We start from the raw sequence: 25,554 nt of genomic DNA, 5'->3' as shown, positions 1-25,554 counted from the left end.
GCATGCATTACTTACATCGATCCAAATGTAATGAGGGGTCACTTCTGGGGGACAAGGCTTTGGCTGACTTTCTTCTGAAGCAGCCAAAGGATCTGCTTCTTTAGGTTCTGCTGAGAATAAGCCGAATTTCTGCTCCACTGTCATTTGCCAGGCACCAGCCATCTCCCTCATGAACTATGAAAGTGAGAAAAGAAAATAAGTACTATACATACACAGCAATGGCATATTTCATAGATTTGTTTCAATATTTCTATATCAGTATCAGGCTGGACCCATCGGTTATAAAAACTGAATTATTTAACGGCCAATTCAGACTTTCTGAAGCAGGAAATGACCAGGTGGGAATCTTAAGCTCCTTCTCTGAAATCCATCTGAATCATGTTTAGAAGCATCAGTACTTTCTGCGACAAAAGAAAGGGAAGATGGGTTTCAGATACATCTTTGACAAATATGTTCATTGCAGAGCTATGGTTACTCGTCTATAGCAGTGAATATATTCTAAATTCACAAGATTTGTGGAAAAACACACTGCAACTAGCTGGGATTGGGGTAGGGAGGTTAGCTCAGCACCATGGGACTGAAGTGAGCAGCTGGTCTTGCAAATAAATAATTGCAGTATAGCCTCCAGAGCTAAACATTGACTGCTTTTTAGCAGCTTTGCAGGTCTTGTGCAACAGAGCATTGGTCAGAAAATGTGCAGTCAAAGCATATCTCCAGTAGAATGTTCTGCCCTTGTCACTGCCTTTTTGACAGCCAAGCAAGCTCTGTCAAAAGTAACTTTAATGACCACTTTCTGGACAGTATACTAATGGGAAAGGTTTCATTATGCTCAGTTTTCTTACTGAGATCATTGCTACACAGAAATCCACTTTCTAGATATGTAGAGTCCAAAACCACCTACTACCATTTCCCCGATTCCCTAACCCTCACACCCTCACCCACCCTCACATCCCATCACCCTCACACCTGGTGCTCTGTGTGTGTGTGTGTGTGTGTGTGTGTGTGTGTGTGTGTGTGTGTGTGTGTGTGTGTGTGTGTGTGTGTGTGTCGCTGTGTGTGTGTGTGGGGGGGGCGCTGTGTGTGTGTGTGTGGCGCTGTGTGTGGCTCTGTGTGTGTGTGTGGCTCTGTGTGTGTGGCTCTGTGTGTGTGGCTATGTGTGTGTGTGTGTGTGGCTCTGTGTGTGTGTGTGTGGCTCTGTGTGTGTGTGGCTCTTTGTGTGTGTGGTGGTGCAAATGCCGTAGGTCTCGCATTTGTGAGAGAGTAAGCTATTGGCATTGTAAATGAAAATGGCATTTATTTATCTGTTTTCAAAAACAAAACATAAATAACAATTTTGTCATTTACAATGCCAATAGCTCTAACTTTTGCAAAGGCGAGACCGTTGCATTGTAAATGCTTGTTCTCATAAGCTGCAGGATCCTTGGTGCATCCAGTGTTGCAGTTCCCCAACTGTTTCAGTCAGCGTCCTATAGACAGACTATCACTGGCTGTCCAAGACAATCTCTGTTCTGCTGCAGTGTTTGCCAAACCAAAGCAATTATTCCCTGTCGCTGCACCAAGCTGTCCCTGACATTTTAACAGGCTGACACTTGCCACCTCCCTTTGCTTCTGCTCATTTTCAGTCTCTGAAGTTCTGTGTAGCTACTTCCCCCAACTATTTTTGTTTCCCCTCCCCTCCCGCTCGCTCAAAGTCGGTCTGTACCCGGTGTCCGTTTGGCACAAGCTTTTCTTTGATAGGCTGGTGCTGCCTACTTGTCCTAAGCTGTCCATCTCTCTGCTCTCTCATAACTGGTGATCTAAGGCCATCTCTGCTTTACTACATTGTGTTTGTCTATTATTGTCCGAGTTGACACTGGCTGTTGTTAACTACACAAGCTATCTCTCGCAGAACCACACTCTTATGTTTTCTTTACAGTTCCCTATCAGCCAAGATCTGTTTCTGCTTCCGTGCAGTGTTAGACTCCACATGTTCTGCAGGTATTACTCTGTTGTTTTTGGACTCGTTTTACTTTTGCCCCTCATCCAGAGTATTAGGCAACACTACCCCTATCTACAGTGGTCATTAAAGGCTTTTGCCCTGCTTCACTTTCTTCCAACTCTGCACTCATCTTGCCTAAAACAGAATGTGGTCTATTTCAGGCGCCCTGCTCGTCATCAGATCTGACTCAGACTTGACTAGGCCATCACCTATAATCTCTTGAGCTCTGTAATTGTTTGCTAGGGGTAAGGAAGGTGGTTTTAACAATTTTATCAATATATTGTTACATTCCTCAAATGGACAAGCATGGATACTGGAAAGCTAATGAGTGAAATGTTGCCCTGAATGTTTGGAGTCCAGCAATACTAAACATGTGTGGCATTGCCTTGGAAATGTAGCCTGCACAATCATTATGTAATATTAGCACAGATCATAAAATTGGTGCAATATCACGATTTTTGGTTTACTGTTCAAGTGATGGCAGATCTCACACTCAGGTTCCTATGGAAAGAATAAAATGTAGGCATTTTATAATTCTGAATGATCTTAGAAATCTATTGGTGCCAGACAGATGTCTCTTGCACTGCTGGCTGGCCACTACAACACTGAACCTGAGGTTTATCAAATGTTCAGAAATTATTTCCAAAATATATTTCCCCTTAGTCTCCATTGCACAGAAATATATCCCTGCCAAGACCTGATGCCCAGCGTTGTTTTTTTTGCATCTCCTCTTTGCAGGGGTGCCAGACATAAATGAGTTTTCTATGGGTTCCTGGTGCTTACAGACAAAAAGAAAATGGGCTTAATGCAGTTTGGAAATTTGGAAAGCAGCTGCAAGCAAAATCCTGGTTTAGGGTTTCTATCTTTTGGTTACATATATCACACTTGGCTATATGGGAACCTGTTACAAGCACATTTTTAAAATCTACACATCCTACACTTCTATTACTGAGAGACAGTCCAAATCAATCTGATTGGCTGGCCAGGTAAAACATGATGTTTGTCAGTTCTTCAGAAATATTTTCACAAAATATGGCAATTCCCTCATGCAGGAACACATTCTTGCCGAGGCTTGATCCCTTACTTTGATGCTCTGGGTCACCAGAGCGTGGAAGTTTTGGAAGCCCACAGGTAATAATAACCTGGGTGTAGTTTTTCCTGATTGAAAATTCCAGAGCCTCAAGGCAACAGTCATTCTCACACGTCTCCTGATAAGGACGGTACCCAAATTTGATGGTGGACCTATTTCACAGGACAAAAACAGGCCACAGTTGTGACCAGGTGGAGATAATATTGACACCATACTAACTTCACATGGTCACAATATGGGCCTGTTCCTGTCGGCTACAACAGGCCCACCCACACATAAGGTATTGTTTTTATTGGCAGACGTATGGGAACACTGGCTTGTCGAAGATTTACTGTTCCCAATACGTTCCGGAACTTTCTGTCACAGAACTGTGACAAAATTCATCTTTTCTACTTAATGTCTGATCTGTGGAGGGAACTGTGGGTAAGAAAAACTGTTGGGATTGTCACAAGCCCCACCATCAAGTGCTTCACAAAGTGCCTGTTGTTCACAAATGTCTGGGGCTGGTAGGTTTTCCTATGTGGTGAATTACCTTAGGCTCAGACATTTGTTTCTGTGCTGCAGCAAGCCTCTGGGTTCTGTTTGTAATTTTTCTAAAGCACACAAAAATGCAAACAGTGATCAGGATCCTTGCACGGGTGCAGGTATGTATATATGCCCAAGCAAGGAGCCGTGTGCAGTCTTAAAGGTTTCTGAGGGTAAGAAAAAATCCAAACAGCATCTACGCACCTCGCTGAGCTCAGGTTTTTGTGTTGGTGTATGTTGGCACCTTAGCAAGAAGCCAAGTGTGCTTTAGATTTTGTCAAAGGTTAAGAAAATATTCAAACACAGTCTGAGCTACTCGCTGGGATGCAGACATGTGTTAATGTTTATATGCCCCTGCATTGAATCAAACAAGGTTTGGATTTTTTTCTTGTACAGAGAAGGACTGGGAGACAAAGAAGCTGTATGACACTTAATGCGGTAGTGGGAACTGGTAGGGGAGGAACTAGGAACAATCCTAGTCCATCCACTGCCAATCACCACCTCCTGGTTTGTTTGTTCCAACATACGGAGTGGTGGGAGGGAAGGTGAGAGGAACTGGGCTGCTCCTCCAACCGTCTCTGCCACCTTCCTCTATCCCACCAAAAGAAAAAGTCACTCATGCGAGTGGGAATGGATGGATATGAGCAGAGGACATTAACAGCTGCACTAGGCCCCCTCGATAGCCACACCCATAGCCAAGTCAACCAGATTAATCCATGGGTGGACCTGGGAGGCTCTAGAGAATCCCTCCCAGGCCTATCTGATATGTTAATTAAGTGGCTTGGAAGTGAACACCCGGATACCTCATTTGGGATTGTGCCAATGCCCAGAAAGGATCCTGCACCGGCAAAATCTCCCACCCTCTTTCTCCAAACCAGCAGGCCGAAGAGGAGTTTATCCCCCATTGGAGGGGGACAAAAGGACGTCATCGGTAGGGGCTATATAAATAAATATAGGTCAACAAGTTATGAACTCCTATTGTGATGTATACATACATTAACACGTCAGGTAATATGGCAGCCAAGGAGTTAAAATAACTTCCATTTGGAAGATCTTACAAAATGGTCCTTCATCACACGATAGTCTATAAACACTCATCTCCTCAGTACACATGTTTTTGAAAGTGCGAACAGAATGGTGTCTCCTTACCGGAACTTCAATCCCATTCTTAGCAGCTAGCAACCACTCCCAGCAGGCGACAGCAGTTTCCATGCCGTGTTCTGTGAACATGCGCAATGGTCCCCAGCAGAGATGATGAAGGAGTTGGGGATCGCACTCTGAAAAACAATAACAGAGTACTCATACATCTCGGCGCAGAAATATATTCAGTCACGTAGCAGAGAGTTACACACAAAACACCATTCAACCATTCACTGTCTAGCATCTGTGACTTCACAGTTATTTCATGTGAACGTCTACTCATGACACTATAAAGGGTTACTTTATTTGGCCTTCAGAAGCTGTTGCTAAGTATGAATAGGCTTACATTCACAGAGTGCTCAGACATATGGAATGGCAGGATATCTGTGGGTCTATTACCTGCAAATGTTATTGAAACCCCATTTACTGCCAAACAAATCTCACAAATGAAGTCTTGACATGTGGTATATCCGACTGACCTTTGCTGCTGATTAGCATTGCTGTGAGTTTGAACATGGCCTGGGTGTAAACCTCGGGATTTGCTGGTTCCAATGCTTCATTAAGATGCTTGATCATAAACTTGGTCAGGTCAGATGTCTTGCACATGGCATTAGAGAAATGGATCATTCCTGCTACCTGCAAAACATAAAGCAGAACTCTCATTATATTAATGGACAAGGATTCGAAGTGGCCAGAACTAAGTATACACACGGATGAGTACAAATTCAGATACGTATTCACGTACAACAAAGAGAATGATTCGAGGTACAGACGGACCCAAATGGGCACACATCTCTTGATGCCTCAAGCCTTGTAGAGAAAGGAATCCAAGGACAGCCAGACATCCGTTCAGTACACACAACACTTAAATGACTGAGCAAAGGAATGGAGGTTAAAAGTGAACACAAACCTACCATCCAACAGACAAGGGTACGGGTGGTAGGTAAGGCACCGGATGACAATAGGCAAGAATTAGAAAAATATTATGGGGCAGATCTACCTTGCTACTCATGAGGATAGTTCAGGTACAGGTGATCAAGCTTCTATGTCTTGCTCTGAACAAAGACAAGTGGACATAGAGCCATTTGCTTTGTATTGATAATTTTCTGGGTTGATTACACAATGATTTCATTGGTTGTGGCGTCTACATTGAGGTTGCACTATGTAACACCCTTTTCAAAATGGAAATGTATTTGGAAGTGGTGTTGAGCCTAAGGGGGGATTATCATTGGTTTCGGAAATTAGAGTGCTTCAAGGATTCAACAGCTACATGGGTTGAAACACAAAAAATGGGTTTCACTGCATCAATAGTAAAATAATCAACTTTTAAAGATCATGGGATGCATTGTAAAGACTAACCAGGGAGAAAAAGGTGACTAGTGTAAAACAGATACTTCATTCATTACATTTTTTACACAGAAATACAAAGTTAAGTAAATTCCCATATGGCCTCTCTTGGGAGACGTGTGGTTCTAAACAATTTGAAGGACTAATTTGAATTAGGCTACAGAGGCAGTGTATAATTCTTAACCGAAATGTTGAGAGGCTCCTGTCTTTGGCTTTTCTTATAGAAAACATTCATTTTGTCTGAATATGGCCTGTAAGTAAGCAGCACCACTGACAATTTTTATTTATTGCAATGCAAATGATTTGCTTTTATTCCTGCCTTAAATTCCAGTAAGGATGTCCACTCTGTGCTGTAAATTTCTTGAACATCAATTTCTATGTTTCTCTCTATGAAGTAATTCTCCTTACAACCACATCTGGAAGGCTGGGACAAAGCTTATGAATGCTACTCTTCTCACTGCTTTACCAGTGTCACATACTTTGGAGTAATAGCTCAACTGCTGTTAATGCTGATGTAGTTCTTAATTTTCTTTCTAGCGTCATCTTACAGAACTGGATTCTCCAAATATCAGTTTAGCTTTAAAAGACATTGGATTGGCCAATACTAATAACATGGCACAAAGATAATTATATAAAATTTCCTTTCTACAAGCGATAAAAAGGAATTAAATCTCTTCCATACTGCACAAATGACAAATGATTATGAAAGATGATTCTCAAAGACAAAGGGAAAAGGTTTTCACTGTACAATGCATTTTGCCTAGAACCCAGAGGAACAATGGGCATCTCTATGCTTTTAGCCCTAATATTTAAAAAATAATTGAGATTTCTTACTGTGGAATGTCAGTAGCTATATTGAGTATTCTCACAGCCCATTCAAAACATTCGGGAATGGCAAAACAACTTTCACTGGAGAACTCCTGGCATGGATAGACTCTGAGGTCTCGGGTGTATCTACCCCAAACTGAGCATGCGTTGCAGCCTGGTGTGCCATTGTGTTTTTGTGATCTGGATTACAGCTGTGATGCTGATGCTGAAATGCACAATACCTTGACCTGGACCGCAGTCTGTGCCTCAATAGTAGTTCTTCTACCTACAGAGCCACAGGTAAATGCCAAACCAACACGTATGGGATTGAGCTTTCATGTCTTATTGCCGAGGACTGTTTAGCTTCTTCCCCCTGGGTAGCAGTCCTCTGGTGTTCCTCTTGAAGAGACATACGGCCTGGTGGTGCCGGGGGCATCTCTCCACTACACTTCTGTAATGGAAATCTCTCAAGTCTTTTGTCTTGGTGCAGAGGTTCAGCACTAACAGAATGGTGCCTCGACAGTAAAAGGCTAATAAACACTACAGCCTCAATGTTAAAGGAGATTTCAATGTTGAAAGCTGCCTCAAAATTGAGCAAGTTGCTCGTAAAGCTCTGTACATTGAATGTCTCAATTTAAAGTATATAGAAGATGGCTGTGGTGGTGCTGATCTTTTAAATGACTTTACTAACTGTCAGAAGTGGGTCCCATAAGTTGAAATGCAAAGAAGACCACCCCACTGGTGCTACAATGAGAACAAGGATTCAGGATGATTAATATTTTAACATTGCCCTGGCTTGATGTTTGATCTTTTAGGCGTTAGATTGCACTTACATCTTTAAAGTTTCATAACCCTGTTCTACTGATTGAATTTTTGCTGTTTCGGTGTCAAATTGTTTATTATTTTTTAATCTATTTTTCCAAATTAGTGTGGGATTCTTCTTGCGCTTTCACTTTATAACTGATTGAGTACTGCATAATTAGTTTACACATTGCCTCTAAGTTAAGCCTATCTGCTTTCATGCCAAGCAAGCAAATGGTTAAGAGTAGGTTCATTTAGTGCTATTTTCTGGTGCACCCTAACAAGGATTGTGGCTGGTGTTTGAGTAAGGTTTCACACAATCAACCAACAACCCAAATTCTCACAGGTGCTGCAAATAAAGAGGAATCAACAGGATATAATGAAACCTGTACACAAAGAATGGCTTCACAAAATCAGCTACATAAATGACGAATCGTTCAGCATTGCTCTGCTTACCTCGCCAGCATATCGATTACGTAGGTTCAAAGAAGCCATGAAGTTGGAGTAATCCTTCTTCACACATGCAGGGCGCTCAGTCAGCTGGGTCATCTACACAGGGAACACAACACACTGGATCATCTGGTCCACTGGTTAAAAGATTGACATGCTAACACAGCAATCAAACGAAGAGACTCCGGAGAGAGGAAAGAATAACTTGGAGGTAGACAAGAGTAAAAGGACACCCAATACGAGCCCATAGGAAGTTAAGTGCAGTAGAGTAATCCTATTCCAAGAGTAGCGTTTACCAAAGGCCTTTCATATAACACCTGCATATATAAAGCCACTGCTGTTAATGCCATCAGAAGACACACACCTGCTTTTTGTGACCACATCTGATTGAAGTCCCTTATGCAAATTGAGTGATTACAGAGCAATTTTTTTTAACCATTTTAAAAATGCTTATGCATGTTTTTTTAGCCTGATATTTCATAAACGCCCTGGTCAGACTTTGGATTCGCAACTGTTCCCCTGTATTCTAAATCTTTATTCCCAAAAAGAGGATTATTGTCAGGCACAATTCTACTAGTATGATAATGAATATTTAAGTAAAATCCTATATTCAAATATCAGGCTACAGTAAACCCAGAAGCCTCCCGTCATTATTGCCATTTTATGTGACCTTGCACCATGCCTAGATAAACCACACTTGCACATGTTAAAATCCTCAATCCACCTTCTTCTGACTCAAAAGATGGAGCATGGCAAACCAAGGACTCCTGCTTGTTGAGAATGCTACAAACAGAATTTGTGTCCGATAGGTGGTACAGAGGCTAGTGCGGGAACTCCTACTGCTTAGAAATGCTGCCTTTTCTCAACAGCATGTCATGGGTTAGCACCATCACCTATGGGGTATGTCGACCACAGCTTTCTATGTTTTTCTTGCACAGAATAAAATCCCCAGGACCAAGGCAGCATGGTCTTCATAGAATGTAAAACTCACTTACTCAGCCCTAGTCCCTTGTAAGGTGGGGCTTTGTGATGAAGAGCTCAAAAAAGGGATAAATGCTTGCATTTTCCAGGAGAGAGGTCATCATCTGACCCACAAACCATCTTTTTGTTGACAGTTGGACCACTTTCCTAACCAATGGTTTGGGCCTCCTTTGCCTGCGAGAGCAACACTGGTGGTGCATGGTGGGTTTTAACATTACATACTTAGCTTGCCTAGTAATCACATTCTGAGGAGGTGGTCCAATGAACAGAAAGACATCTACAAAAGAACCTTGTAACCAACCCAGCATCACTCTGCCTACTGAAACTGAAGTAAGGTTCTTCTACATTCCGAAGCACCTTTTAGTAAATGTTATCACGTAAGTTGATTACGCACACATACTTCAACTGCAGTTGTAAACCCTGCTGTGCGACATTCCAACTTAGCCCAGGTAGGAAAAACCATAAAATGCAGGTGTGTGTCTGCATCACCCCAAAGGAAGAAACAAACATAAAATCACCATTCAGGTTGTAGGTGTTAAGACCCTGTTTCCCATGATTGGTAGAGCGCAAACAGTGGAAAGATGGCAGCTGGGAAAGTAGCAGCAAGCTATGCAGCCAGAAATTGACAGCGCCCAGAACAACTAAGAATGAAAAGCAAAAGCAATCGAGCAATGCTGATGTGCTTGTTAGAACAAACCTGACCAACAGAGGGAGATGACGGCTGGAGCAAATGCAACACACAATGCAGGGAGGGCAACAGGAACACATGGACAATGGGAAGAGATGACATCACCAGTGAATAGGGTGAAAACAATGCAATGGAATAAATAAAACAAACAAATGAACAGATGTCAAAATGAAGCATCAAACATCATACAGTACATTGATGTGCACACTTGAACACACAAGCAGACCCAGCAGCAGTGCTTCTTAGCAACTACCAAACCCTGCACTGACACCGGGTGAAATAGGAGTTGATAGTACTGACAGCGATTAATCAAATAGACAAACCTTTTGCAAAAAATAAAAATACTGTTTAGTATTGTCCACTAGGATGACAAGATCATTGGGTAATGTTAATATCATTATCTCAAGAGCATATTACCAACATCATATTGAAGGAAAACAGACATTTCTTGTATGTTTAACTGAGGATGCAAAAAGCTGCTCTTTACATATAAAAGTGGAAGGAGAGATCGTACAACTTATAACATAACGTAACGTGTATTTGTAAAGCACAAGTTCACCCATAGGTCTCTTGGTGCTGAATAACCGATGTTTATTGTTACCCAACTCAATGGCACTCATTTTATACACCTCAGATGGATGAAAGGCTGAGTGGACCCGCCGGGATTTGAACCTGTGACCATGAGGTCGAACACGGGCCCCTGCAGTGGATGCATTAGTCCACTGAGCCACTAGGCCCGACAACAACTGCATGTGCCTAACATAAGGAGGAAAGGTAAATGTTGCTTACCATGTAAGCATCTGTTTGTAGTGCTATGACTTCTCCTTAGTGGCCAGTAAACATGGGCTCCGCCACCATTTCAGATTTTATCGCACAGTGGGGGAGAATGTGTATGGGGTGCTGAGGGAGAGTAGCATGGTGCACTATGCGTATTGTGAAGTTTCAAGATAACAAAAGAAGATATCGGCTATTAGCAAAAGCTTCTGAGACGAGCAGCTCATGTGATTCAACAGCACTGCACGCTATAAACAGATGCTTTCAGGGTAACATTTTCAGTTCGTAGCATGAGTGGCTATAGATACACTTGCTCTGCACAGGCTATAAAGCTGTACCCTCGTAAAACGGTGGCTTAAGACTGGCTGATGCAGATGCCTGAAACAAAGCCCTCTAAACGGTCTGGCGAACCATAATCTTTGGTTAATGGTATTTTTACTCAGAAAGCCATAGTAGATCCTTTCTTACAGGTGGAATGTGTCAGATACACCAAAGGTACGACTCTCTTAGCTTTGTGGTAGCAAGTCTGGATGCACTTGGCTATTCATCCTATTACACCGGCTTTAAAAACAGGGTGGTCCTTGTAAGGCGTTGCAGCGCTACAAAAGCTGGGCAGACTTTCGGAATGGCTTTATCCTATTGATTTAATACATAAGACTTTTTTGATATCTAACGTGTCTAAAGCTCTTTCTGCTGAAGAGTCTGAGTGTGGAATAAAGACTGGGAGCTTTATGATATATTTACGGTGAAAGGGTGATACCACCTTGGGGAGGAATTTAGGACTGGCCCGGAGGACAAACCTATCTTTGTGAATCTGAATGAAAGGTTCTTGTGGGATGACTGTCTGCAGTTCGCTAATACACCTGAGGGATGTAATGGCCATAAGGAAGGCCACCTTCTATGACAGGAGCAGCAGGAAGCATGAGTGTAAAGGCTCAAAGTGTGCTTCTGGAGCTTTTTAGGACCACACTAAGGTCCCACACAGGTGTCGTAGGTACTCTGGGGGGTATGACTTTCTACACCCTCAATGAAAGCCTTGATAACTGGAATCCTAGGATGCAACAGCGGCTAGGTGCACGCATATTGAGGTGAGGAGAGAGTGACTTTTGGAGGTGTGACATATAGCTGATAATGTCCTAGACATTAAGGGGTCCAGGTGTTTGGAGACTTTGACAAACTTTTTCCACTTTCAAGTGTATCATGCCCATAAAATAAGCCTGCATGCTTACAGCAGAATGGCATGCATTAACGGAGGAGGTTGGGATAGCTAAACTCTAAGACTTCAGGTGTCAGATTGTTATGCTGAGTTGTTTGGGACCTAGGTGTCTGATCTGGCCTCGTCTCCGTGTGCGAGGTCTGGCCTGATTGGGAGATCTTCTCGACAGAGGTGCTGGAGGATATATCAAGGGGCATGGTAGACCAGGGTTTCCTGGCCCAGGTAGGAGCCAGCAGGAGAGTCAGAAAAGTTTGTATCACTTTCCTCATCATGTACAGAAGGAGTGGGAGAGGAGGCAAAGCGTATTCCTCCACAGTGCATTACCCGTGGACAGTAGGCGTGGGTATGTGGAAGCAAAGTTTAGGCATTGTGCGTTCTCAGGGTGGTGAACAGGTCTACTTGCGGTGTGCCCCAACAGTGGAAGTATTTGTGTAGGTTTTGGGGGTGGGTGGACTTGCCACCCATGGATATGCTGATGCGTCCTGCTGAGGCCAGCTATTGTCCAACACAGGAAAATGCTCCACTAAGAGGTGTATGTGGTGGCAGATCACCCAGTGCCAGATCTCATTGCGCTACTACTGAAAGTTGTGCAGAGTGTTTGCTGCCCTATTTTTGTCAGCAATTCCTGGCAGTCCTGCTGTCTGTCTTGATGAGTACTACCTTCCCTCGAACCCCCGGAGGAAGGCTTTGAGGGCTAGGTGTACGGCTAGCAGCTCAATGTAGCTGATGTGGTTTGCCTGGCATTGCGAAGGGCCACATCCTCTGGACGAAGATGTTGAGATGCACATCCGAATCGTAGTAATGGTCGCCAGCCCTGCAACAGGTTGCTGCTCTTCCACTAATGCAGAGAGTGGTGAGAGCTGGCTTTCACCAGACTAAATCTTCCGAGTGACCCTCATCCTGTGACAATTACACTGCAAGGCACTCCTGTAGGGGGATGCATTCAGAGCCTGTAATGGGGTACAATAGAAATGCATGTAGCCATCACTGTTCTGACTGTGAGTTGACGACTGGGCTGTAAAAAAGGCATCAAATGCTGAAATGTCAATATTTCTGCTTGGCTGGGAAAGGCTTTCACTGCAACTGCATTCAGGGCTGATCCAAGGGAAGGCTGGATCTGGAGTAGTGCAAAGTGGGACTTGGAAGCTTTTATCCTAGGCTGTGGAGCTAGGCACATTGATTCTTGTGTGTGGGCCAGGCATTGCTGCCTGCAACCACTCTTGATAATCCAAACCTCATGGTCGGCGAAGACACGAGTTATTCCCTTGGCAGGAGTGCAGCCATGACTGCTAGACACATCATGAATACTCATAGAGCTGTGGTTACCCAAAAATAAATATTTTGTATTGGTAGAAATGTCAGTTTTCTACGAAGTGAAGGTACAACAGATTAATAGTATGGATGGGTATTTCAAGGCAGGAGCCCTTGAGCGTCGTCATGTAATCGTCATGTTGAAGTAGAGGGATGACATCCTGCAGGGCTGTTCTACAGAAATACTCCGATAGGATGTACTGGTTTAGAGGCCAAAGGTTCAGAATAGGTATCAGGAAGCTGCCTTTTTGGGAATAAGGACGTAAAGGAGTACATGCCTTTTTGGTGATGATGTGGAGGCACTCTCTGAAGGAGCACTTGTACTTCTTCCTTTAGGAGGCGCAGATGATCGCTGCTGAGTACATGTGTGCAGGGTGGAATGTTGGGAGCGGTTGGGATAAGTTGTAGGCAGTAGCTGTGGTGAACCAATGCAAAAACTCACTGGTCTGATGTGATTTCCTCACAGGCGAGACAGACTCACAGGAGGAGTCATCGTGATCCGGAGAAACGTGAAACTGGCATTCGTCATTATGGGCCATCTATTGGTATTTTGCTTTACAATGTGAGCAGTGTTGGAAGGGCATCCATTCTATCTGCCTCCAGCAATCTACATTCAATCAGGATCAACAGTGGAAACATCACCCCGCAGGGTGCAGAGTACCAACGCTTTGGGAGTTTAGCACTGGTCATCAATCCTTGAAGGTTGTTGGGTGAAGAAACACAATGGAGTGTCGTTGAGGTATAGACTAGTTTTCTGAAACCACAAATGTCAAAGTCTAACTGTGTGAGCTGGACAAATTTACTTTCAGGCTCTGATTGCTCACCTTCAATCCCTTATTTTTTTCTGACTCACCCTTTGCTATTCATTCACATTAACTGAATGATTATACGGAACAGGATTTGCAACATCTTGGACAGATGGTGCGGATACTTTGCTCCAGCATTAGAAACAAGAGTCAACACTAACTCTTACTCAAATACTATCTCATGGTGTAGAACAGAAGGCAAAGGTACACACAATGAATAAGTTACTTACCCTCGGTAATGTTCTTTCAAGTTACTATTCCACCCAAGGACAGAGTCTACACTTTTGAATACTCCCAGGGTGTCAGACTGGATCCAGGAACTCTTCTCCAGCAATGCTCATTTGCACAACAAGGGGGCGCCTGGTGGCTTCACACTGGATCTGTACTGCCCCAGAAGAGACAGAGAGGAACCACATGTAAATGCCTCCCCTGGGTGCTGGTGAGTTTCTTATTTTTCCCTTTCCATGCCCTCAGATGGAAGTGTGAACAACTGTCGGTAACAGTGTGCAGATTTCTTATTTGGGACACTTTCAAATGTTAAAAAGATACCACGCTACAGAACAGGGGGTGGGAGGGCAGTGAGGAATCTATGATTAGCTCAAGAATCCACCAGCAAGATCGTTACTAATGGATACTTTAACCTCAGGTTTTCCATCTTACTATAGATATAAAGCAGTACCTCCACAGGCGGAGAGCCTCTGTAGTGGAATCAGACCAAATGTTATGCAGGACTGAGAGGGCGAAAAGACCTTCCTGCCAGACCTGACTTTCAAGGCAGTAGGGCTTTGTGAACTTCTGCACTGGCACTTATGTCACAGCTTGGCAGATGGCAAGGACAGGCACTCCCGAGTGCCAATACAGCGGCAGTAGACTCAGCCTTGGTGGAATGGGCTCTCGGATTTCCCACGTCTGCTTCTTGGCCAGAGCATTGCAGAGGACTATCCACCTCAACCTCTGCATAGCATGCCCTTTCTGCACCATGGCAAACCCGATAAAAAGCTGATCATCCCTACAGTGTTCTTTGGGACGATCAATATCGCTTAAAGCCCTTTTGAGGGGTGAGGTGGGGGTAAAGAAGGCCTGCACGTGATGGATGGCCAAACGTGGAGGAAAGTCATGACTTTAGGAAAGAAGGCTGCACGAGTCCTCTGCACCATTTTGTACAGAACAAAGGTGGGATAGGGAGGTTGCCCCATCAGTGCCTGAAGTTCAATTAAATGGCGAGCTGAAGTAATCGCATGAGGAAAACGGTCTTTTAAGTTGGAAGGCGGAGCGAGCAGCTGTGCATAGGCTCAAAAGGTGTACAAATTAGAAATGTGAAGACCAAGTTAGAGTCCCACTGTGGCATCTAAGATGGTTTGGGAGGAAATATTTGTAGCAAACCTTTTATAAACCTCTTCACAACAGGTGATTTAAACAAGGACGATTGGTCCGGCAAATGCAGAAAAGCTAAAATGGTTGACATATAACCATGTTGTGCCAAAGACAAAATTAAAACAAAAATAATATTTGATAGTTTAGCATGTAAAGGGTCAGTCTTGATGATACCACACCAGTACACAAACGTCCCAGTATCTAGCATAAAAGGACTTTGTGGAAGGACACTTGGCTGCGAGGATGATATACACCACGTCAGGCGAAAGATCAAGCACAGTCAACTGCTGCTGCTTGATCCCCATGTTTAAAGGTGTAGAATGCGTAGATCTGAGTGAAGGCCCCTGCCCTGCTACTACCACAGAAGATCCTCCTAAAATGGTAGACTAATCACAGGACAGAAGCCCATGTCCTGAAGTTCCGGGAAGTACACCTAACTAGCCAAATCTGAAGCAATTAAGATGACTTGGGTCTATTCATTCCTGATCTTTTTCAGAACTGAAGGAAGGAGAGGCAGGGTCGGAAAGACGTACAGGAGTCCCATGTTGCAATTCTAGCATGTGTTCTTGCAGGGACTGCAATCAGCAAAACGTTTGGCGCTGTGCATTAGACTGTGAAACAGGATTCTTTGCACTGCTGGAAGATGGCCTGCACCACCTCATGTAGGCCCATGCTTGTTCTGCCAAGCGCCACCTGCTACCCATTCAAAGACCTGCAAGGTGGTTCACAAACTGGAAAAAAGTCCTGATTCCCCAATCATCTCCAGAGCTGCAGAGCCACCTGCCACAGGACCCTAAACCCCACTCCACCCTGTTTATTGAAGTACCGCAAGGCAGTGATACTCTCCAAGAGAACCTGCAACAGCCTCTTGTTGAAGGATGGCATAAATGCCTTCAGAGCCAGAGGAATGTCCCTGAACTACAATAGATTGGTATGGAGCTGGGCTTTCGCTAGAACATTGGTTAACACACTCAGAGAGAACACCGTGGCTCTGCTTTCTTTAAAAGATCTCAAAGCAGAATCACCTTTTTTACTTAAAAGGCATGAGTCGGGCCGTGGCCAGGCACCGTCGAAAATTGCCGCCTAAAGCCCGAGCTCCGCCGGGACCTCTGTTGTCCCCTCAAAATCCGGACCACTATCCTCGCTGGAGCGCACTGTCATCGGCACATCAGCTCCCTCAGGCAAGGTGCTACAGCTGTGCGTTTGGAGCGGAGCCCCGGGACCCACGGGACGCTCAGCGCCGTGGTCGGAGTTCTCGGCGGCTAGCCGGGGGTTGAGACCTCTAGCCCTGGTGCCGCCTGCCGCCCAAATCGAGGTCCGGGCTCGCGGCCTACGGCGCGGGCGGCGCGAAATCAGCGGAGGGCGTGGCCACGCTCGGCGCGCTGTGCGGGGGCCACGGCCTGGAGGAGCCTGGAGCGTCGCCGGCCCGGGGCACGGACAGCAGCGGTGGACCCGGTGACTCATACAAGGAGCCACGATCCGGCGCAGCCCCTGGGGGACTAACGCGTGAGTGAAGACTGCCCCAAAAGATAATCGCCTTGGCGCGCAGATAGGATGGCCCGGGCCGTGGCGGGCCCCGAGGTGGGGTCGGACATAACTGCCTCATAGCCAGCGCTCAGACGCCCAAACCCGGAACACAGCGCTACACCTCGGCGAAGGTAGGGGCCGCAAAGGACCCTCTAGGAAAAGGGGCGAAAGCGATCACAGCGGGTGACGTGCGAGGGGCCGCTACGCCGTTGACTATGACTGGTCATTGCTAGGTGCCGCAAGACATCCGTGGGCAGCCCCAGACCACTTGAGATACCCTGAGAAGGGCTCTTCGCGACGGCGGCTGCTGGCCACATTACAGTGCATGACCCTGAACGGCGCAGACCCACGGACTGCTACTGCTACGGACAGACGGCACCACCACCGGACTCGTGATCGCCCTGGTCAGCCATGCGGCCCAAAGGCGGAACGGTGACCCAGACTAATAAACTGGATAAATACGCAGTGCCAACAACACAACCACAGACCGGTGGGGCGGCGAAGGATGGCAGGGCCCAGGCGGAACCCTCCCTTGACCTCCATAATGACTGCAATCCAGACCCTCGGCACCAACCTCGAGACAAAGATGGACAAAATCTCGATCGAGGTGAACCTGCTGCGCGCAGACCTGGAAAAAACCACAGACAGATCCAAGACCAACGAGGCGGACATTAAGACGCTACAGGCCTCTGAAAAACGGCTGGAGAGCAGGGTAAACGAGCTCGTTCACCAACACCGGCAGATGGCTTTGAAGCTCGAGGACCAGGAAGGGAGGGCACGGAGGAGCAACATACGCGTGGTAGGTGTACCGGAAGGACTGGAGGGGGATAGTATGGAGCTTTTCCTTGAAGACCTGGTCCTCCGCCACCTGAAGCCTAAGAGACTATCGAAGATCTTCCCTATCGAACGGGCTCACCGAGCCCCGATCCCGAAACCCAAACCAGGGGCCCCACCGAGAACAATTATTGCTAAAGTACTTAACTATTGGGATCGGGATGCAATCCTCCAGGCCGCTAGACAACAAGGAGACCTTCAATATGAGGGGGCTACAGGACTTCACGCTTCAGGTTCAGCAGGAACGGCGCTCCTTCCAGGGGGTGGAAGCGACGCTCCGAGAACGTGGACTTAAGTATATGATGTTTTTCCCAGCAAGGCTGAAAATTATCGCAGGAGGCAAATCCCTCTTCTTCATGTCGCCAGCAGCAGTGCAGGAATGGTTGGACACAGCGGAGCTGGAGGCACAGGCGAGGCAAGATGGCGGCAATTGGCGGGAATTCAGAGCTCCCTCTCCGGGGTACGCTGTGGAACGGTCGGAAGGGGATGAGCAGAGCCAGCGTTCCTGGCGTTCCAGGTCGAATAGTCCCCGTTGGGACTCAGCCCGAGACAACACAGCGCGATGAAGATATGCACATTCGCATCAGACTCCATCGAACAGTAACGTATACACAAAAACTTTGTGGAATCTTTGGGACGATGTGGCTGGGTAGCACACGTGTTTGCCCGGGGGCTCCGAGACTTCTTAACAGCCATTAAATGCTCTGTGACCTGAGGGTTTCAATTTTCTGGGACGCGGCGGGTGTGGCGGCCAGGGACGGGGCCGGCCCTCGTTTCCCACACAGAGTTTCCTTGGAGGGGGTCTCACTCTCCGGGCAAGGTTGGGCGACAGGCGCTCTGCTAATTGGGGTGGTGGATAGTTTGAAACCCACGGAGCAGGGAGCAGGGTGGGGGGATCTGTTGTACGGGGGGGTGGAGACGATACGGGTAGTCAAGGGGTGGGAAGGGGGGCCACATGTTTGCATCAAAAATGAGCGTTTGTACTAAATGTGATTGCCGAGTGGGGGGTAGGGGTGGATGGGGAGTTGGGAAAGTTGTACGGTCAAGCATAGCAAGCAAGTGCAGAGTCGGTGGGGATGCCAGTGTACGGGGACAAGCAATCTCACACAGCAATGGTTATGGCTAGGAGATGGGAGAAAAGTCTTAAAGTGCTGAGCTGGAATGTCAACGGGTTAGGCGACAGACTTAAACGCACCATAGTCTTGCAGTTCATCAAATGATACCAGCCAGACGCAGTCATGCTGCAAGAAACGCACCTTATGGGGAACACATGTCAGGCCCTCAACCGATGGGGTTACACTCTTGCAGCCCATTCAGGCTTCACATCCGGCTCGAGGGGTGTGGGGATCCTGTTGCGTCGCTCATTGCCCCTCCACATAGAACATACTGAGTCAGACCCGCAGAGTCGATTTGCAGCAGTGTCCGGGAGATGGGAGGGTTACACGTTGAACCTACTTTCAGTATATGTCCCGCCTGGCCTCCAAACTCAAGCTTACACAGACCTGGGCAAACTGCTTCTTTCCCTCCCGGACGGTAAACTAGTTATGGGGGGTGACTATAACGCAGTGGTGTCAGGAACCCAGGACAGACGACCTCCCAGAGACATACCTCAAGGGCAGAAATGGCTGGCTGACTTCCTTGATGCCTTCGGGCTTACAGACGTATCGCGCCTGCTTCACCCCACAGATAGCCACTTCACTTTCTTTTCTGGGCCACATCATTCCTTCTCCCGCCTTGATTACATCCTTACTCTACTACAACCCGACACAACAGTACACGAAGCCATACACCTCACCCGGGGTATATCGGACCACTCGCCGGTCTTTACACACATAACATTCGGGACCCGCCGGGAGGGCTGCATCGCACCAATAAATGCCTGGCGTTTAAAAAACAGAGACATTAGGAAGAAGCTAACCGAGTCCATTACCCAGTATTTCGAACGTAATGAGGGATCGGTTGACTCCCCTGCCACCCTGTGGGAGGCCTTTAAGACCGTGATCAGAGGAGAGGCACTATCGGCCATCTCTGGTGTGCTGAACGAAAAGAAAAAACAGGTCGCCTCGGTTGAGGCGGATCTAGGCGATTTGGAAAGGGAAGCACGTGACAGCAGGACCACAGAGGTGCGACATAGATTGCAGCTAAAAACAGCGGAATATAAAGAATTGGTAGCCCAGCAGGCCCAATCGGTAACAAGACACAAGATGGGTAGGCTATATAACCAGGGCGATAAAGCCGGAAAACTTATAGCGTGGCTTGATAAAAAGCAGCAGGCCGGGAAGATAGTGCCGGAAATACACACGACATCAGGTACTGTAGTCACTGAGCCCCGGGAGATAGTGGCAGAATTCGCCATACATTTCAAACAGATCTATAGCCGTGAGTCAGACCGTCCAGAGGAGGATTCGGTAGACCTCCTGAAGGACATCCGAATGCCGTGCTTAGTAGATGAGGATCGGGAGGCCCTTGAGAGCCCACTTACTGATGCCAAACTTAATCGTGCCATAGTAGAACTTCGTTCGGGCAAAGCCTTAGGACCCAACGGCCTCCCTATAGAGCTTTACAAGCTGCAACCAGATGTCCTCAGTAAACACCTTAAGCACATGTTCGGAAAAAGCAAAGAGACGGGACTGTTGCCGCGAGACCAACGCATAGCTACCGTAGTTGTTATACCTAAAGAGGGGAAACCTAAAGAACTCTGTGCCTCGTATAGACCAATCTCGCTGCTCAATGCAGAGCCACAAATTCTAGCAAAAACACTTGCGAACCGACTTCAATCGGTCCTTCCTACCCTGGTTCATCCGGACCAATCCGGGTCCATGCCCCACCGCAATACCGCACTTAACATCAGACGGCGGTTGAAGGAAGACGTGGTGGTGGTCTCGCTTGACGCCACCATGGCTTTTGACACCTTAGAGTGGCCCTACATGATTACAGTCCTTCGCAAACTGGGCTTCGGACCTAATTTTATAGCCTGGGTCCGTCTCCTCTACACGGGACCGTTGGCGCAGGTACTTGTAAACAACAAGGTCTTGGAGGTTTTTACCCTGGGAAGAGGAACAAGACAAGGCTGCCCTCTGTCTCCCCTTCTATTTGCACTCTCCCTTGAACCACTCGTGGCCTGGATAAGACAGGATGTTTACCTTAAAGGGATAGCCTGGACGGAAGGATGGGAAGACAAAATCTCCCATTACGCCGACGATATCATTCTTTAGCTCTCCAAACCGCAAAGATCTATAATGGCGGCACTTGATATCTTCGCAAGCTTCAGACGTAACTCCGGCTTCCACATCAACTGGAGCAAATCTCACCTATATGTCCTCCATGGCGACCCTCCGAAGCTTCCCGCCTCGTGTCCCATAACAGTGGCAGAGGACGGTTTCATATACATAGGAGTCTTCGTTACCACAGACGAGACTCTGCGGTATGAGAAAAACTGTTACCGCCTCTGAGACGGCTCCAACGCAATGCTAAATCCTGGCAGAAACTCCCATTGTCACTGTTGGGCCGAGCAGCCCTCTTTAAAATGATGGCACTGCCACGATTTCTCTACGCCCTGCAGAATTATCCTGACCTGGTCCCTAACAAGTACTTTGTGGCCATCGAAACGGCACAGCGCGACCTCCTCTGGGCCGGAGCGCCTAGAATCGCATTGCGAAAACTCACACTGGGGTGGTATGACGGTGGGATAGCCCTCCCTGATATCCGTAAATATTACTGGGCAGCACACCTCTCAGCGATTAACCAGGGAATGTATAGGGACGCCAAGGATCCCGGGTACGGGATGGACAGATGGTTGCTTCCGGGAGGGAATTATGAGATTGCAATCTACTCCAAACCGGGCACACACCGACTCACTGGACCGACACGACACTCAGTACAGATTTGGCACATCGCACAGAAGAAACTCGGGTGGTCGGACGTCCTTACAATGGCTACACCTCTATGGGCCTCCGAAAAACTGGGCAACTTGGAGCACACTAAGGGGTTCCGTAACTGGGACCTAATCGGAATTTCACAAATTAAAGACATCTGGGGCCCCAAGGGGATCCATACATTCGCCCACTTACAAGAGACATATGAACTTGCACGAACTGAATACTTTAGATACATGCAAGTGCGGCATTCCCTGCAGGCGAATATTCCACCAGACACTACACTGCCTCAGATTTCCCCACTCGAAGACAGATTACTAGATGGCCACATGACAGAACACGCCATCTCTCTCACATACAAAAAACTAATCAATAACCCCCCTGACTCGCTCCTTCCCCTAAAAGAGAAATGGGTCGCTGACGGGTTGGAGATTGACGAAGAAGAATGGTCGTATGCTCTTGCCTCCCCTAGGGAGGTGGCGATCTCGGCTCGACTACGACTAGTCCAACTGAAAATACTGCACAGGGTATATATCTCATGTACTACATTACAAATGATGGGGAGAGGAGGTGACGGACTCTGCAGGAGGGGATGTGGGGGCACGGGCACCTTTTTCCATATAATATGGGAGTGTCTGCAGGTGCAAAGGTACTGGAGGAGGGTGGTGCAATGTATGCAGGAGGTGTGGGAGGTGGAAATTCGCCCAGAGACTAAGAGATGCCTTCTGAACATCTGGGAGCCCACGGATCTCTCTCCAAAAGGAAGAATATGGGTGACGCTTGGGCAGATGGTGGCAAAAAGGAACATCGCTAGACTATGGGGTGCCCCCAAGCCACCAAAACTAATTGATTGGCAATCCGACATGGATTGGTGTATGCTACAAGAAAAGACTGTGTATGTAGCAAGAGGGTGCCCTCGAAAATGGAGAGAAATATGGACATGCTGGAATGAGTTAGGGGGACTATCTGCGAGCCTCCGCATGCCCCGCAGACCGGCTCAGAGGACACTGATTAAATCGACTTCTCCTTGGTTATATATATGTGCATATGCTGTAATGTCAATGTATTGCTGGTACCGTAGCAGACTCGAGAATATGTAACTTGCTTACCGTGTTTTGTTTCATTACTAAAATAAAAAGAATTTAAAAAAAATAAAAAGGCATGAGTCATCAAAGGGAATATCCACGAGTGGCTTGCACATCTCCAGAATATCCTGTAGAACACATCCATGACTGTCGACTGAGGACAACACCAGTGTCAACCACCCATCCCAGTCAATCAGCGGTATCTAGGCCAGCTTAAATCATATACTTGAGCATGTCTTGTCCATCATGAATTATCTGAGCCAAAGTGGCCCTAAGGTCTTCCAGGACCACCAACAAGATAACCCTGGCCATGTCCCAGAGGGCATGCGTGTACGAACCCACTAAAGAAGCAGCATTTACTGATTGTAATGCCAGATTGGCAGAGTAGAATATGTGTTTGCCAAATGCCTCAATCCTCTTGGACTCCTTATTCAGAGGAGCATTACAGATGGAATTCAGATGCATCAGGGGCGCACTTTAAGTCATGCTTAGACCTCCGACACCACAGGCAGATATTGTGCAGATCTGTGACAGACATCTCCTTCCTACAGTCATAGCACAGTTTGAATCCTGTAGTTTTTGGAGTACACACTTTTCCTAACACTTTATCGCCAAGAGAAAAATGTCAGAGTTGGTGAAACACCAAAACTTGCTTTGGGAGTAGATCTTTGGATTCAAGTTAAAGGGCATGGAAAGAAAAGAACCAATGTCGACAAGCAATGATGGTGTCTATATACAGCTCCAGGTTGTTACTTCCAGAGGCGGTGCATTGTAGCTGCAGAGCTCAAGGGTGCCACCTGTTGATGTGCATGAGCAATTGCTGGGAAAGTTCCAGATGTAGAGCCTGGGAGAATTAAAATAGTGGGGTCTGCAGTTAGAAGTATCCATCAAATCATCAGAAATGTGCTTGCTCTAATTCAATGGAAATCCTATTAATATTATGAGTTTTAGCTTATAATTACATACTTTTCAAAATGGGGATAAAAGCATTTTGACCTCACCAGCCAGGGTTGCATATCAAAGGCAGCAGGGCAGTCATTGTTCTCACCTGCTCTCACCTGCAGGGACTCAGAAACATGTCTGTGGTGGCAAACTGAACGATACGAGTTAGGCCACACACTAAGAGGCTGGTTGGTTTTCAGGGGGCATCTTTGGGTGCCCACTGCGTGCATGTTTTCATAAATCCATTTCTGCCATCGGCATGGATTTATTAAGCCATCATGCAGCTGGGGAACTCGTAATGACCAGTGCCCAGTACATATACTTAAGATGGCTTCCCTGCTCACGTGTACTATCTAGTAACTGAACTAGACAGCACAGGGGCATATCTGCTCATGCCGATATGTCTTCACATGTAATATAATTCAACCTGCCTTAGGGCTATAAGGCCTGCTATAAGGGTGACTTACATATATTGCATGCAGTGTCTGTGGGCATGGCACACAGCGTGTTTGCCATGTCGTGTTTTCACACTTGTTTGCACAATTTCAGGCAACCTACAGTCTGCATGCGTTTGGTGGTGGGTCCCTTAGGGTGGCACAAAACATGATGCAGCCCTTAGGGACCTTCTTTAGTACCCATGCCCTAGGTACCAGGGGTATCCTTTACTAGGGACTTACAGAGGAGGTAAAGTACTTGCCGACTGAGGTACAACTGAACTGTTACCTTGCTTTAGGGAAAGGGTGCCAGCACTGGGGACCTGGTTAGCAGGAACCCAGTGCGCTTTGGTCAAAATTGCATCCGATATTAGAAAAAAAAGTGGGGGTGACCATGTCAAAAAGGGGCACATTCCTACACTATTATCTGCAGCAGATGATGCACACACACAGGCCATGCACAGTATCCACTCATGGCGATACAAAAGGGGATGATGGACGGTACAAAAGGGGGTGGTGATGGACGGAGCATTTGAACCAATCAAACATTCACACCCAGTCAACAGTTTAATCCATCATCGTTCTTAAGCCCACTCTGCCACCCCAGTTCAGTAACCACTCATGAGCACATGCCTTCCATTCCTTATGCCTGACGATGCACACAAGGCCAAGAACAGAACACAGCCATATGTTTACTACTCTATGATGCACACACAGGCCATGCAGAGTATCCACTCGAGTGCACGCTTTGTACTCTTACAGCAGACGATATAGACACAGGCCATACAGACACTACAAATCCCTCTATGATTTACAGCTGATGATGCACACACAGGCCAAGCATAGAATACATCCATGTGTTCGCTACTGAGATCATGCTCACAAGGCACATGCAGATTATCCACTCATGTATGCAGGTGCTCTATTCTTTACAGGTGACAATGCACCCAAAAGGCAGAAATACACTACATCAATATGTTCGTTGTCTTAGTTCTCTACCATTGATAATGCATAAATAGTCCAAGCAGAGACCACCCATAGATAAGAACCATTCATTCTTTAAAGAGTGTGATGTACACATAATCTGTGCTTAGTATATTAATCCATGTATGCGCAGTTTAACCTCTCTACATGTTATACTACAAATATGATGGATTATAAGAGAAGCCAGCTACTTACCCCGATTGTGGTGTTCTGCTTGTTGTAGCCTGCAAAGTGAAGGATGCTCTCCGTAGCCATGGCCAATCCTGTGTGCTGTGATAGTCCGGACACCCAGTTCTGGTGCTTGTTCAGGTATTCCTAGAAAAAACAAGCATTGTAAATAAGACCTTTTTTAGGGAACCAAACTCCAAGTGCTAAACAAGATGAGTTGAGACATTTGGCAGTGTGTGAAGAGATGTTGGAATGCAGCTTACCACCAAAACATTGAACAAACAACACAGTGGCCAAAATGTCACCAGGACAAAGATACTTGGGATCTTTATATTGTTGTAACAACCTCATCAGGTGTTAAGGAAATTATCAGGTAAGGGCCAAGTTCGCAGCTGGATTCAGGGCTAGGGGTAGGTT

General features: G+C 46.5%; 1 protein-coding gene across 2 annotated transcripts in view; it reads right to left on the bottom strand.

Moving 5' to 3' along the window:
• The window catches only part of PI4KA (phosphatidylinositol 4-kinase alpha), a 517,988-nt gene that overhangs the window by 126,365 nt on the left and 366,069 nt on the right, over nucleotides 1-25,554 (bottom strand). Inside the window, exons 29-34 of one of the 2 annotated variants that reach the window (XM_078667865.1) lie at nucleotides 25,165-25,284; nucleotides 9,817-9,840; nucleotides 8,145-8,237; nucleotides 5,213-5,369; nucleotides 4,743-4,870; nucleotides 16-174 (exon numbers count right to left, since the gene is read on the bottom strand). In XM_078667865.1, coding sequence (XP_078523991.1) covers nucleotides 16-174; nucleotides 4,743-4,870; nucleotides 5,213-5,369; nucleotides 8,145-8,237; nucleotides 9,817-9,840; nucleotides 25,165-25,284 — 681 coding nt within the window. The remainder of the gene's footprint in view (nucleotides 1-15; nucleotides 175-4,742; nucleotides 4,871-5,212; nucleotides 5,370-8,144; nucleotides 8,238-9,816; nucleotides 9,841-25,164; nucleotides 25,285-25,554) is intronic. The other variant, XM_078667866.1, reaches the window with a different exon arrangement.

The sequence above is a fragment of the Lissotriton helveticus genome, chromosome 11 (assembly GCF_964261635.1).
Source record: "Lissotriton helveticus chromosome 11, aLisHel1.1, whole genome shotgun sequence".
NCBI classification, from domain to species: Eukaryota; Metazoa; Chordata; class Amphibia; order Caudata; family Salamandridae; genus Lissotriton; species Lissotriton helveticus.
This window is presented reverse-complemented; position numbering and strand designations above follow the sequence as displayed.